The sequence below is a fragment of the Drosophila virilis genome, chromosome 5, assembly GCF_030788295.1.
Source record: "Drosophila virilis strain 15010-1051.87 chromosome 5, Dvir_AGI_RSII-ME, whole genome shotgun sequence".
Lineage (NCBI taxonomy): Eukaryota > Metazoa > Arthropoda > Insecta > Diptera > Drosophilidae > Drosophila > Drosophila virilis.
The window spans coordinates 15,212,992-15,226,483 of NC_091547.1; the positions used below are offsets into that span (position 1 = coordinate 15,212,992).

General features: G+C 42.6%; 1 protein-coding gene across 4 annotated transcripts in view; it reads left to right on the forward strand.

The window, feature by feature from the left end:
- Window positions 1-13,492, forward strand: part of LOC6626684 (streptococcal hemagglutinin) — a 31,352-nt gene that overhangs the window by 13,059 nt on the left and 4,801 nt on the right. For 2 of the 4 annotated variants that reach the window (XM_032436851.2, XM_070210057.1), the window contains 3 exons: window positions 1,992-2,191; window positions 8,401-9,091; window positions 9,168-9,258. In XM_032436851.2, coding sequence (XP_032292742.1) covers window positions 1,993-2,191; window positions 8,401-9,091; window positions 9,168-9,258 — 981 coding nt within the window. In that variant the 5' untranslated portion in view covers window position 1,992. Of the gene's footprint in view, window positions 1-1,991; window positions 2,192-8,400; window positions 9,092-9,167; window positions 9,259-13,120; window positions 13,347-13,492 lie in introns of those variants that run through there. The other 2 variants (XM_032436852.2, XM_032436853.2) reach the window with 2 other exon arrangements.

Here is a 13,492-nt window from a genome sequence, read left to right on the forward strand (position 1 = left end):
TTAGAATATTGTGGGAGAGTATTTTCTTTATATTGTGCAAACTTATGCAATATATAATCGTTCCTTTATGCGCTGAAGATTTCTTTGAGCAATTGGAATTGTGACGTAATGGTGGCATATTTTACAAATATTTGTTTGAAAATACAAAAGGTCGTTTAAAAGTAGTTGCTATGTTTTTCGCATAACCATACATTCAGAATCCATTTGCTACACCAAAAGTTTAAATTTGATTGAATTGGAGTCCGATTTGAATGTACACCTTGGCACAATTTGTTGCATTTGAAATATTCGCATTTACACAGAAGAAGAAGCAAAATGTGATGATAAAAAAAAAAAGCGCCAAAGCTGTGAGTCATTAAAATTAATGGCCCCACATATGAATAAATGAACAGTTTACCTAGGGCACTCGCCATCAGCGTTTGAGGTCTCCGACTGAATCATTGTGTAAACGTGCAATGAGCATGCAGTTTCTTGCTTTCAGCTCGCTTTTCGCTTTTCCATCTTGCTTTCCGGTCAGGGGCACTTTCCTTTTCACTCCCAGCGTTTCTGCGCATTATGCCATTTGCCAGCTCCGGCAGCTCGGCGATGCGGGGTTGTCCGGCGGTGTGTCATTGGGATTAGTTGTTGCCAGCCAAAGCCGCAACAAGTGCTTGCATTGCCTTGAGAACATTTAGACATTTGTTTCACTGCCTTTTTTTTTTTTATGGCCAAGGCGACAAGCGCAGCCAGCAACAGGGTAGCTGTGGGCAACTTCCTGGCCCCATGGCCCATGGCCCATGGCGCATTGTCTAGTCGGTTGCTAGTTGTTGTTGTTTTTTGTTTATATTGTTTGGCCCGGCACATCATAATTATGTTGGCAAATTTGTGTAATGAGCGAGTGCAATTACCGCGTACAGATACAAATACAGATACAGACACAGATGCAGATACTTAGTAAAGCCTAGACGCGCATATGCAAATCCTACGTACTCATGTGTAAGTAGTATAATTAAATTTGTTGCTTTTGCTGTTGCTCATTTGCGTTGCGTTTCACGGTGTCTTAACTCTTCGGTGTGTGTGTGCGCATCTGTAAAATGCAAATGAAAGCCAAAGTTAATTTGTTAGATTTTCCACGTTGCACACACGATTCCGATTACGGCCACAAGTGCATGAGCGTGCAACACGGTGGCAGCTCTGCGTTACTTTTGCGGTTAGTTATCGTGAAACGCTCTGCCATAATTAAGATGATAATGGCAATGCCAATAATATCAAGTGCTAATTGCTGCCCTGCGTATGCCCAACTCAAATGCTGGCTTCTAATTCCCATTGTAGATCATCTGTAAGCCACAACACACAACTTTTTTTATACCCTACACCTATTCAGATTGCGATCATGTATGCAGAAGGCAGAAGCAGGAATCTTCGACCCTAGAATATATGTATAAATTTTTGATAAGGAAGAATAGTGGAAGAAATGTGTACAAGGTTAGGGTATTTTAATTTACAATGCTTTAGACCACAGACGAAAAACCTAAAGCAATAAAGCGTATTAATAATTGTACTAATTAAATTAAGTAAAATAAAAGTAAGAGCTGGCTTCTAATATCTAACAATCACACGAAAGTATGCTGCTATCTATAAATTCTCAGGGTCTCCACTTTCAACACAATGCGGCAACATCTTCCATTATAAATACAAAATACATGCTCAGGTACTGTAAACCACCTACGCGTGCACCTGTCGGTCTTAATTAGTTTATCCAAAGGTGTTGTAGCATACTTTGGGGCTGCCCGTGAAAATAGTTTGTGGATCGCGTAGACTAACTGAGTTAAATATCGAAATACTCTATGCTCCGACACCATTGGATTTATACATTCTTGAGCCTAGACTGTTAATTTCTTCATACCCACAACTCTGCGAATGTGTGTGTTCGTCTATTCTTTTCATCTGATATACGCTTAAAGTGTTTCATTAAATTATCAATTTAATTTCTATAATATAATTTTTTTTAGCATGTCTTCCGGGCTCATGTCGTGCGTGCGGGAAAATTCGCCTCCGTTGGAATTGGATGTAAGTGCCGCAGGTCCTCTGTCATTGCCGGAGAGCAATAGCAGAACCCACGGCTACCAGGGTCCCATGACATCGACACCAATTGCTAGTCCGGCGGCAGCAGAAGGAACAACAGCTGATGGCCACTGTTCAACGAATGCGGGTGAGTCACATTTTCTTAGAGCATCACTGTGCCTATATAAGTATATTCGAGAGTAAGAGTGTGTACCTGTGTGTGTGCATATATGCAGGTGTTATATACCTGTGTGTGCTGATACGCATAACTATGTTTGCAAAAATAGTCCGCGACTTTCCCGAGCGACAACAATGCGCTGCAATTGTTAATACCCTATGCGCGGTAGGGTAGTTGCAAATTGTTGGACATTCTGTCGTGAACCTAGGCGACATTAGGCCTATCTCAACAGTCGAGCGTGAGAGCGCATTGCTCTAGTCAGTCAGTTTTGTATGTTTGCAAGTGCATAATTAGCTGGAGCTGTGAATTTGGTTTTATTGCAACCGCAATAGTCAGCCAGTCTGTCATAAGGGCTTGCTGGGTGTACATCATGCATGTGATGTACTTGTGTAAACATAAATGCAGCCTGTACATACATTAGTGCGAGCTTTCGATTTTATTGTTGTTTCTTGCAATGAGGACTCTTGCTCTTGGGTCTGAATGTGTTTAGTACAAAGCAGTTGCCTGAAAACCTCACACCTGAGCAAACACAACAACATTAGCCAATGCAGCTGAACAGTAGTTGTAGCTCTTTGTGTGGCATCAAACAATGGATATTCGGTTCCAGTATTTGCAGCCCCACTTAGTGAGCGAATAATGTTTATGTAATTGCGGATGACATACAACAACTTTCCACAACGCGTTCTAGGCATAGTATGAAAATTGGCGCCTTTGTTGTTGCCAACCCATGGAAACAACAACAACAAAAACGCGCCCAGTTTCCAAAAGAGTAACTTAACATGTGCAATAACAGTTACTGTTAGCCTTAAACAGTGCACTGTTAACTGTTGCCTACACAAACACCGCAGGCATTGTTATGTACGTATGTACGTCTGTCTGTATGTATGTATGTGTGAGCGAAGCCAAGAGCTAATCAGCTAGCCGTTAATAAGCCAAACATTTGCCGATCCGTTCCCGATGTCTGGGCCGAGGGCTGTTCGGGTTTTCGCTTCGTTTCGTTTCGATTTCAATTTCAATTTGTGTGTTTAGCGTCTGGCGTTGCGTCTGTTGTATTTCGATTTCGACTGCGTCGCCGTATTCGTGTATTCACTTATTCATTAATTCATTCGCTGCTCTCTGCTCCAACTGGGCAGGTGAACAATTCGTAGTACCTGGCGCGTGTCGCACTAATTGCACCGAAAACAAACGAAATTTCAAACATATAAAATCAACGCAATTACAATCGAAACACGATTTGTAAATCAATATTTACAATATTTTACAGGTTTAAAAAAAAAATCTCTGCAATTCCTTTTTGTTGTAACTAAAGTTAATGCTGCGAAAAGTTAATGAAAATAATCAACCAATTGTTTTCAATTAGTTGAAGTGCCTAATTGTGTTGTTATTGATTTCTGCGATGCTATCTTGAAGTGAAACCCAAGTAACATATGTGCCCATCTACTTAAATATACAATATATATACATATATGTATTTGAACAATTTCTGACTCGGTGCGCTTGTTTATAAAACCACTGTAAACAATTTTAACCCGAAAAAAAAAGAAACATCTGCATCTATTTACGGCGGAATTTTATTTGAACAGGTAACGAACTTTTCATATGCTGTTGTTTTATTTCATTTCATTCAACCACGAAATGCTTAGCATTTTTTCGCATAGTATTGCACTCGTAAAGCCATAAATAAAATTTGCGATTAGTTCGTTGAAAAGCCATCGTAATTTATTGGCCTATATTTAAATACAAGGTGAGCAGAACCCTATCGAGTCTCAGACCTGGGCCAGACAGTCACGACTTTAGATCTATGGCAAAAGCCATGTGCCAGCTGAGCGACCATTGACAATCGTTCAAAGTGAGAGGCGATTTTTTGGGTCAGATATTATCAAACAATTAAACCGTTCAATGAGCAACGAATTTAGTGGTTCAATGTGAAATCGTTATGTGGACAATATTTGAGCTCATGTGATGAGTGTCAAAAGGGTTAAGGCACTCGCCAGCGGAAGCGCAACTGCAGTTCATTGGCAGCGTTCAGATTGTGGCGCCTCAATGTGAACTCCCGAGCATTATGCAATCAGTTCCATGCGTCTCGTAGTTACGCTTCGTTTGTGAAAAAAAAAAAACTTGGTCTGGCTCTTGCTTTCTGGTTAGCTGATAAGCCCGATGCCATCGCCATGTTGCCAGTTGATTGAAGCCAACTTCCCAACGATTATGGACTTGCCGTCATTATAGATTGGCGGTGCCTCTTATCGCGGTTGCCGATTGTCGTCTGTGCTGCTACCCGCAGATTGAACCATTCTGCATTTCAACTTGACTAAAATTGTAAAGCCAATTCAACTGAGTGTCTGTCTTTTACGCAACGATCTATATTAATATTTATAAGTATATATAAAACTCCTGACTGACTGACTGATAGCTGACCTTGGCTAGAGAGCTGATATCTGTACGGAATTTGCAAAATTCCACACAAAACTGCGGAAAATTAGTGGAAAACGATGAAGTTTGTTTGTTGAAAAGTCCATCACCAAGATCGGAAAACTTGTTTTATAACTCTTAAATTGTTTAAACGTACAAAAATATTTATTGCATTTTGCAAAATCCACTTTCTTAGGTGGAAAATGATTGGAAGAGCTTAACTGGGTAAAATTGTAACTTTTGTTCGATTGGATTAAATTAATTTATTTTTTCATAGAAAATAGTCTCGAGTCTCTTAGACAATCCAGCTGAGAACTGATTAGACTTGATTGCCATGCCTCTGCTCCAGCCAAGGCCGCATAATGTGCACAATCTTCGGCACTTGCAGTTGAAGGCTGGCTGCACAACATGTTGAATGGCTTTTGTAGCAGCCAACGCAGCTCGAGTTGCGCAATTTTAAGTTGTATTCGCTTCGGTTCTCTACTATTTTGTATTTTTAATGCGATGTGTAGAATACGGCGTAAGTGAATTAAGCACTTGTAAAGCGGATAAGCTGCCCACACGCCAATGCCAACTGGGAACGGGTGATGACGCCAGTAGGGGGCGTGCCAGTAGCAGCAGCAACAGCAGGGGCTGGGCGGGGTGCGGCTAGCTTGACCTTCCTGGCCACAAGCCAAGCCAAGCCAAGCCAAGCCAAGCCAAAGCCCAAAGCAAAGGCAACTGAACAACAACTAAAGCAGACATGTGTCAAGCATCCGCTCACACACATTTGTTGCAACAACAACAACAACAACAACAACAAGAGTCTCCAATTACTGCAACTTGCTGCTGGCTAAAATAGTGGCTGTCATTTGGATTTTGCCATGTCTCAGTTTCGCGCGAGCTGCCGATGGCCGATTGCCCGGTTTCAGTTGCCAATTTGAATTTGTGCGCGCAACATTTGCGAAATGATTAATTAATAAATGCGCCTACTTGCGCAAAAGACGGCCAGACAACGCGTCGCGTCGCCTCGCATACGGGTTCGAGTCGCAACGCCTATGCCATGTTGACGGCCATATTTCATTTAGAATTCGTGTCATCGGCAATACCCTACCCTACTAACAATAATTCTAACACCTACGTGCGTCATACATATCACCCAGTTATAAGTATGTACATATATTTACTTATGTATGCCCATACATCAATACATAGCTGTTTGCATCAACAATTGCCTCATGCGGCCAAAAACTGGAAACTTACACTGTTTTGATAAATTACTTAAATCACACAAAAGACAACAAAAAAGAAAGAAAGCAAAAACAAATGATGACTGCGTCAAAATAAAGCAGAATTAATATTATTTTGTAAAAGTATTACCTAACGATATCATACTAAGTGTTGGCAAGAAAGAGTCATGCCTCAACTCATCGTGATTCATAATATTAAATCTCATTAATGGTTATTCAAATCAAGCGCAAAACTTAGAGAATATCTGATAACCGATTAGCATTTCATATTTTCACAATTTCATATTTTTTCACAATTTTTTGAGTTTAAAAATTCTCGATAAGTGAAAACCCGGCTAGACGGATTAGCGCCAGATTGATAAAGATATATATATGACCACATGTCGCATTAGTTATAACTTGTTAAAAGCTATGGAAAAACAAATTAAAAGACTTTTAAATGAGTTTTAAGCCAACTAACCCGTTTTAAGGTGCGGTTCATGGTATAGAAAAAGACTTTGAATCTCGGATATAAGCCGGTTTGACTGTTCGGCCTACGGACTTGATATTTAGACCAACTAGCACTGGCTAAGGTAATTTTCTAGCTACAATAACATTCAAGAACTAAAGCTCCCTTAATATTTTGTGAATACTTATATGTACATATATGCGAAGAAGCTCTACTGCTTGCGTGCCGACAGATATGTATGTACGATATGAGTGTTTGGATTGGCCCCAAAACGTGACTGGCATGTTGTCGATATTTCATATTGACGCCTGTCAGTTAACGGTATCGGGTGCCGAGCTGTTGGCCATTAAGGGCAAAAGCCGCACTACGTCTATTTGCAATTGACGAATCTGTTACTTCCGCTCATATTTTTATTCACTTTTAGTTCTCTAGAAAGTGTTCAACATGTGTCTAACAGTAACAGGAATGTTATACACAAAATGTTAGCAACATGTTAATAAATGCGCGCTGTTGATAGTTAAGGTGAGCTGTTGTGCTTTCAGACCATATCCTTTTTCAGACCATAATCTAAGCTGGACCATACTCTTTTAATACAATATATTCTTCAAGTAAAATAGGATTTTGTTTGTTTGATTTACATACATGGTTATATGATTTATTATACAGGGAATGCTGGTCTCAAACAATCATCTGGCAAAATGAGACATGACAGTGTTGGATTGAGTCACGTTTGAGCCAATGACATCATAACACTTTTTACCCTTTTCTGTCTGGGGAAATTGCACGAGTACATGCGAGCCACCTAGTTAGTATTCAAATAATAGGCTATTGAGTAGTTCAACTAAGTTTTTTTTTATGTCATACGTACTTGCTAGATCATGGATCTGGCTATCGCTGTGAGTCGCGTTATCTACGTGCTTTTAGCTGATTTCATATATGTGGAAACGTTAATTGACCTATGTAAACAGCACAATAGGTGTGAAAAGCGTTATCAGTAATAAGGAAAAAAACGTTATGAGGCTATTGACAAAAGAAGTACAATATTCTATAAGAGAAAAAGCTTGCAATGCCAATACCAATTAAATTGATTATAATTTACAATGTGCTGATGAATTGATGCGCACAACAGAACGTAATGCTAAATTTTTACTGTCAAAGTTATTGTAAGTATATACCTTGTGAATAGCTGGGGCAATTGTAACCTTCAGCTAACGGAAAACTACATCCATACATCAAAAGGAGATTAGAACCAAGTTGCTGGTTCAATTCAATTGCCTGGTTCACTTGCACAGCTCATTTACCGAGTATTCCAATATTATTTCCATAGGCCATTTCTTTTCCCCGCAAAATACTTAGTATGTAGTATGTACTCGAGTATTGCCAGATTAGTTGCGACCTTGCCAAAAAGCCAGACCTGTCCACTCTCTCCCCAACTCTCTGTCTCGCTCTGTTTTGCTCTCTAACTCGCTCTCTCTTTGTCTGTCTGTCTCTGTCACACTTTGATTAACCGCTCGGGTGTTCCCAGCACGCATTTTGGCTTTACTTTTGCCTATTTATGGTCATGTTTTTAAATGGTTCGCGAATTGAATTGTTATTGCTTTTCTTATCAGTCGTGACAATGATTTGTGTCACCAATTTGATTGCTCAACTCTTAATCAATTGTGAAGATATTCCATTATCAATGATATAAATTAAGTTCACACTGGATACGTATGTATTACATATAATTCAGATTTTATAGCCTCGGATAACTGTCTGGGCATATAAAATTTATTACACAGCTTGCTCAATATCTCGACAGATTACTTGCAAGTATTCTATATTTACTGTTTGTATTTTGATTTGCAATACTTTAATGCGGTCCGAACTGAATCAGTTCGAATTGAGTTGGAAATATATGAATAAACTAAACCTAAAGGCAAGTTATTGGTTTGTTTAAGTTTGCAGCCCTGGTAAAGAGTGTGATTGTGCCAGAATGTCAAAGCAAGCTTTACTCCCTGTCTTTTTATATTTTTCGGCAGTTGTAAATCGTTTCCCTTTCCCTTTAGAACCAAATTAAACAAGTTGCTTTTACTTTGTTCCTAATCTTGTAGAGCAACAGCAGCAGCAGCAGCAACAGCAGCAGCAGCAGCAGCAAAAGCGACGTCGCTTCCATCCGCTACGCAATTTGCGGCGGATATTTCGCCGTCGCACCATCAACAGCGCGGAAAGCGCCGTAGTTGGCACCGGACAGGCGCCTGGAGCGGGCTCGTGCAACACGTTGCCGCCGCCGGCGAGCAGTTCAAGTGAGAAGAATCTGCGCAGTGTTGCGCTCTCTGGCTCCGCCGTACACTCGGAGACAGTGTCGGCATCGTCGCCGGCATCGCCGCTGACGCATCAGCAGCTGCACGAGAGCTACCAGACGCAGTCATTGCCCAAGTCCAAGTCCTACGGCGCACATCGCGATGAACTACTGAGCGTGCTGCTCGGCAAGAAGAGAGCTAGCAAGCAGACCAACTGCTCGCCACAGCCAGAAGTTCAGACCCAGCCGCACTCCCACTCTGACGCCATGTACCAGACGCAGCGACAGCAGATGGGCGTGGCCGTCTTCCCCGACGCCATGAGCATGAGCCGTAGCTCGTATTTCGCCGAGAAGCGTCTCCATCAGCGCCAGCTGCGCAGCGTGGGCGATTCCTCGCAGGATCTGGACGCCGAGGACAGCGGCGCCGTTGCCGCTGCAGCCGATATGTCCGATAGCCAGCGCAGCCTCAGTGAAGGACGACTCCTGGACGTAGACGTGGACGGGTAAGCGACGCCTCTCACACCGGATTTCCTGGCCAAAGCTAATGCTCTCTCCCTCTCTCTTTCTCTTTCTTACCAGCAGCGGTTACACACGTGAAACTCTCTCCCAGTCACATGACAGCGTCTTCTCTGAATCCGCAACTGCCAGCAGCCTTTCCATTGTACTGAAGGTGAGTGGCAATCCACTTAATCACATCTTGTAAGCTCACTGTGTTAGTTAAACATAGATTCAATGAAGCCTTGATATCCTTCAGAGATTGAAAATTTGTGCTTGATTGATTGACTGACTAAATGATTGACTGACCGACTGACTGGGGTTTCGCGAAATTATTCACACAAATTTGAATGCAAAATTGGGCTATGAGTCGAGACCTTTGATCTTAAACCTATCTTTAAACCTGGCTTCTAATGAAAGCCTTAGCCTCAGCATTAGACATATTTTCAATGAGCCATTTAAAAATATCAAATAATATTAAAGGTTTGGTTCCTACTTCACCCAATATAACCTTGTTATAAATGAAGTATGGACAAGTTTTAATATTTCCACGCGGCCCTGGTAGAAGCTTAATATATCGTTCTATGAAAATAGGTATTACAAAAATATTCGAGCATTAAATACTCTTTTCGAGCATTAAATACTCGGATTGATGCGCGTTTATTTTTGGGCAGCTTGTATCGATCCAAACTTCCGAATCCATCGCAATTGGCTATGAGTCAGCAGCAACGGCTTCTGTGCACCACTTCCAGCAGACCCCCCCTCCCCTCCCTTCCCCCTCAGCAAGTGGTGTTAAATAACGGTTAACAACCCGGTCGCGAAGGGTTGTTGTGTTGGCACCAACAAACAACCGAAGAAATATGTGTGCTCCACTTTGACATACGCCCCACAATTCTTGCTGTATTGTTGATTCACGTTGACTGGGAATCATTTCAATTGATTTTAATCAAATTCAATTCACTGTGGATGCAATGTGGAGGCCTGGGGCATCAATAAAAGTGGTCATTGACTCAGCGTCCATTGTTGAATGTTGCTGTCATCGGTTGAAAACTGTGATTTCGGGTCGCCTTTGTTCCAAACAGACCATGGATTTAGCTGCAACTCTATGAAGTTTGTGGTTGATTTGGGCTACGATTTGAACCAGCAACGCGCCTTAAGGTTCAAACCATTAATAAAATAGCTCTGTTTTTAGTTTATAGTTGCGGAACGTTGCCGCATGAATCAGTAAAGCTCTATTGATCTGCATTTGCTGGCAAAAATGTTGCATTATCTAACACTGGTGTCGACGTCCGCGCCAGTTTTGACTGCATAATCGCCAGTTTGGTGTGAAAGAAGAAATGCAGAGGCTGGCTGCCGCACGCGTCGCAGCGCAACTGGAAACCGCAGTCGAGGCCCGTTGCAATAGTCTAATGCCCCACCAGCTACCACCAGCTATCGGACTGTTGCTCCGGCCAGCTTGGTTATGCCTTTGTGGCCTGGAGGGGCTGGTTGTTGCAGCGCGTGGTGCGCAATGTGCGGCTTCTCCCTTGACGGGCGCCCGCCTCCGTTTCTAATGCTTCTTCAGTTTCTGGCCAAACGAGTTACTGGCCCGAGTCTCTCGGTGTGCTGTGTTGCATTCGCCCGCCGGTTACTGCTTCTTGTTATTCCACTTTTTTCCACTTGACTGTCAGTTAGCCGCTTCCCTGCCTCTGGCTACTCCTTCCCTCCCCAACCGCTACCCTCCTGGCCAGCAGTCCAGCTGGCGGCTTATTTGCCAACCTGGTTAGCAAATAAATCGCATTTCTTTCTGTTTCTATGCTATTGAACTCCTGCAAAGTTTTCCGCTAAATCAGTTTGCTTCGAGTCACTTGGACGTCGACAACGCTTCTCGCACTCGCTGCCCCGACTTCCATCGATGGCAGCCAGAAAATAGAAATTACAAAAGTGAAAAAGTTCAATACTCAAGTGTGTTTAATTGTGGATATCTTGTTGTGTGAACTTCGTGGTGTGAAATTCGTGGTTTCTTTTTTGTGTAAAGCTCATTTACTTGAATATATTCGCATGAGTTCTAAGATGAACGCATTATCGAGTGCTAAAGATGCACTTGAATAGAAAAATTCCTGTCTTGAAAAGAGTTCTTATTATAATTTGGTATGACGCTTCCTGCCGAGCCTCAGTGTGTTATCCCAGGCCATGATTCGCTTTAACCGGTTTCACACAGAGCCTTTATAGATTGTAAAAATGTAAAAGAAATAGTAAGAAAAAATCTAGTTGACGTCCATAATGGGGAAACCGAGCGACAACGCAGCGACATTCAATTTTCACTGTGCTGGACACAGGCTGTGGCGACGAGATATGGTAACACGGTAACACGCATTGGAATCAAACGAGGTTGATCAAGAGCGAGCAGACACATCAACAGTCAGCCAGATGAAGTGGCAAATGGGGAACGGGCAATGCAGCTAATGGGGAGCTGATGGAGGTCTGATGGGGACGACATGCGATGTCATTTCACACGCTTTGCTTTAATTGCCTGCCTGGCAGAGCGAATGGGTCGGGCAACTCGGTCCAAACCTGTTCGACTGACCGTAGGACTTTAGCCGAAAAGTCAATTCGACCCACATTCAGAGCAGCATATACCATGCGCACATATTTACATATGCGATCCGTAAGTGAGGCATATTCCGACTTCCCGTTTGGTCGGCTCGTATTGCATAAATATTTGATTTATATGCCTTATTGATTTCCGCGTCCAAAAGGCAGCCAGTATGTCAACCCCTTTCATATTATACAATTGACGACATTTGCAGGAGGTATTCTCTTCAATAAGGAGTCACCTCTTACGGTTTAAGTGAAGGCTTCTGAGTAGTTGCTTAGTTCAGTTGACTTGAGCAGGAAACCAATTTTCTGCCTCCATATGCTTGACAAAAAGTCCAAAATGATTCAATGCGAACATTTTGCTCTGCAACTTGCTGCCAACTGTTGCGCCTCAAGTAGACAGGCCGCACTCAGCCAGAGCCTGTCTCACTCCCGCACAGATGTCGAGACGGGCTGTTGCAATCATCGCAGGCCAGTTGCATGTTGGGCCAATGGCCACGAGTTGGCCCACTCACCAAGTGTGCCAATAAATCAGCGAATGTGACGAGCCAGCGATTCGCATCAGCTGTGCAGTTGCAGGTGATCTTTTGGACGAGGGGAAACTGAAATGCAGGGCAAGCAGGTAGCAGAGACTTGCCAGAAACTTGGTAGATCTAAAAGGATTCAGGTGATGGGACTTCCCTCGGGCATTCCTTATACCTGTTTGCAGCTAAATCTAACGACTTTTTATGAGTATATATAGATTTTCGATATGTTCTTTAATTACCTATAAATCGACACATTGTTTAAAGTAAAACCTGGCTGAGTGTGGGCCATTGAACTCGCCCCAATCTATAAATGGCTAACAATTATAATTTGTAATGAATGGACAAGGTCTTTAACCTGCAGCATTTTAGCATTAAATCCTTAGACTCATGCCCAAAAATAGATACTTTAAGCAGGAATATGCGTGCCTCAAGAGCAGAGACACTCCCCACTTCATGCTCCAGAGACGCTGATTAATGAAACGGGCAGAGAAACTGGAAGCATATCCATAAGGAAGCGTCTGCCCAGATTTGTATAAATAGAGCAAATTAGATGCGTGTGGAAGAGGGGCAGAGATCGCAGTTGCAGTTGCAGTTGCAGTTGCAGTTGTTTACCAGTTCGAATTTAATATTGTTTCACCTAGCTGTTCCTTAGCTGGGTCCGGGTTGTCAGAGACTACCCTTGAAATGCTCGCCATGCTAATGCAAGTGATGACAATAAACAGATTCCCATTGCCTGCCTAGCGGCCAATTATGTTTCGACTAGGTAAAAAGTCGGCGATACAATTTCACAAGCATTGCATTGTTGTTGCCGCATCTGTCGAGGGTGTTGCCTGCCTCGTCTCGGGTCTGCCCTGCCCTGCCCTGCACCAGGGCATGTCGAGATGTTGGCACAATGTTTCAGTTGCACATTGCACTTGGAAGTGTTCAGATCGGCTTGCGGCGCTGTGGAAAGAAAGTGAAATCAGACGGATCGCGTGCTTGCCTCATACAATAGCCCTTATTAGTTAATTACCGAGAGTGTCGAGAAAAAGCTTCGGTGGCACTTTATTTCTTTGGCTGCGCTCGAGGCCCCCCCCACTCTCATCAATAGATCAAAATGGTAGCCGGAAGTGCGGGTACCCGCAACATCCAAAACAATCCATTTCAGCTTTCGTTTTCGGTAAGAGCTCAAAAATTCCCATCTAAAATCATGCGTTTACATTCAAGTAGAAGCTGAAACCCATTGTCTCATGTAATTCTATATGAACACTTCTTGAAACCAATAACTAACAGTTCAGCACATCATTGTCATTTGACGCCTCGTCC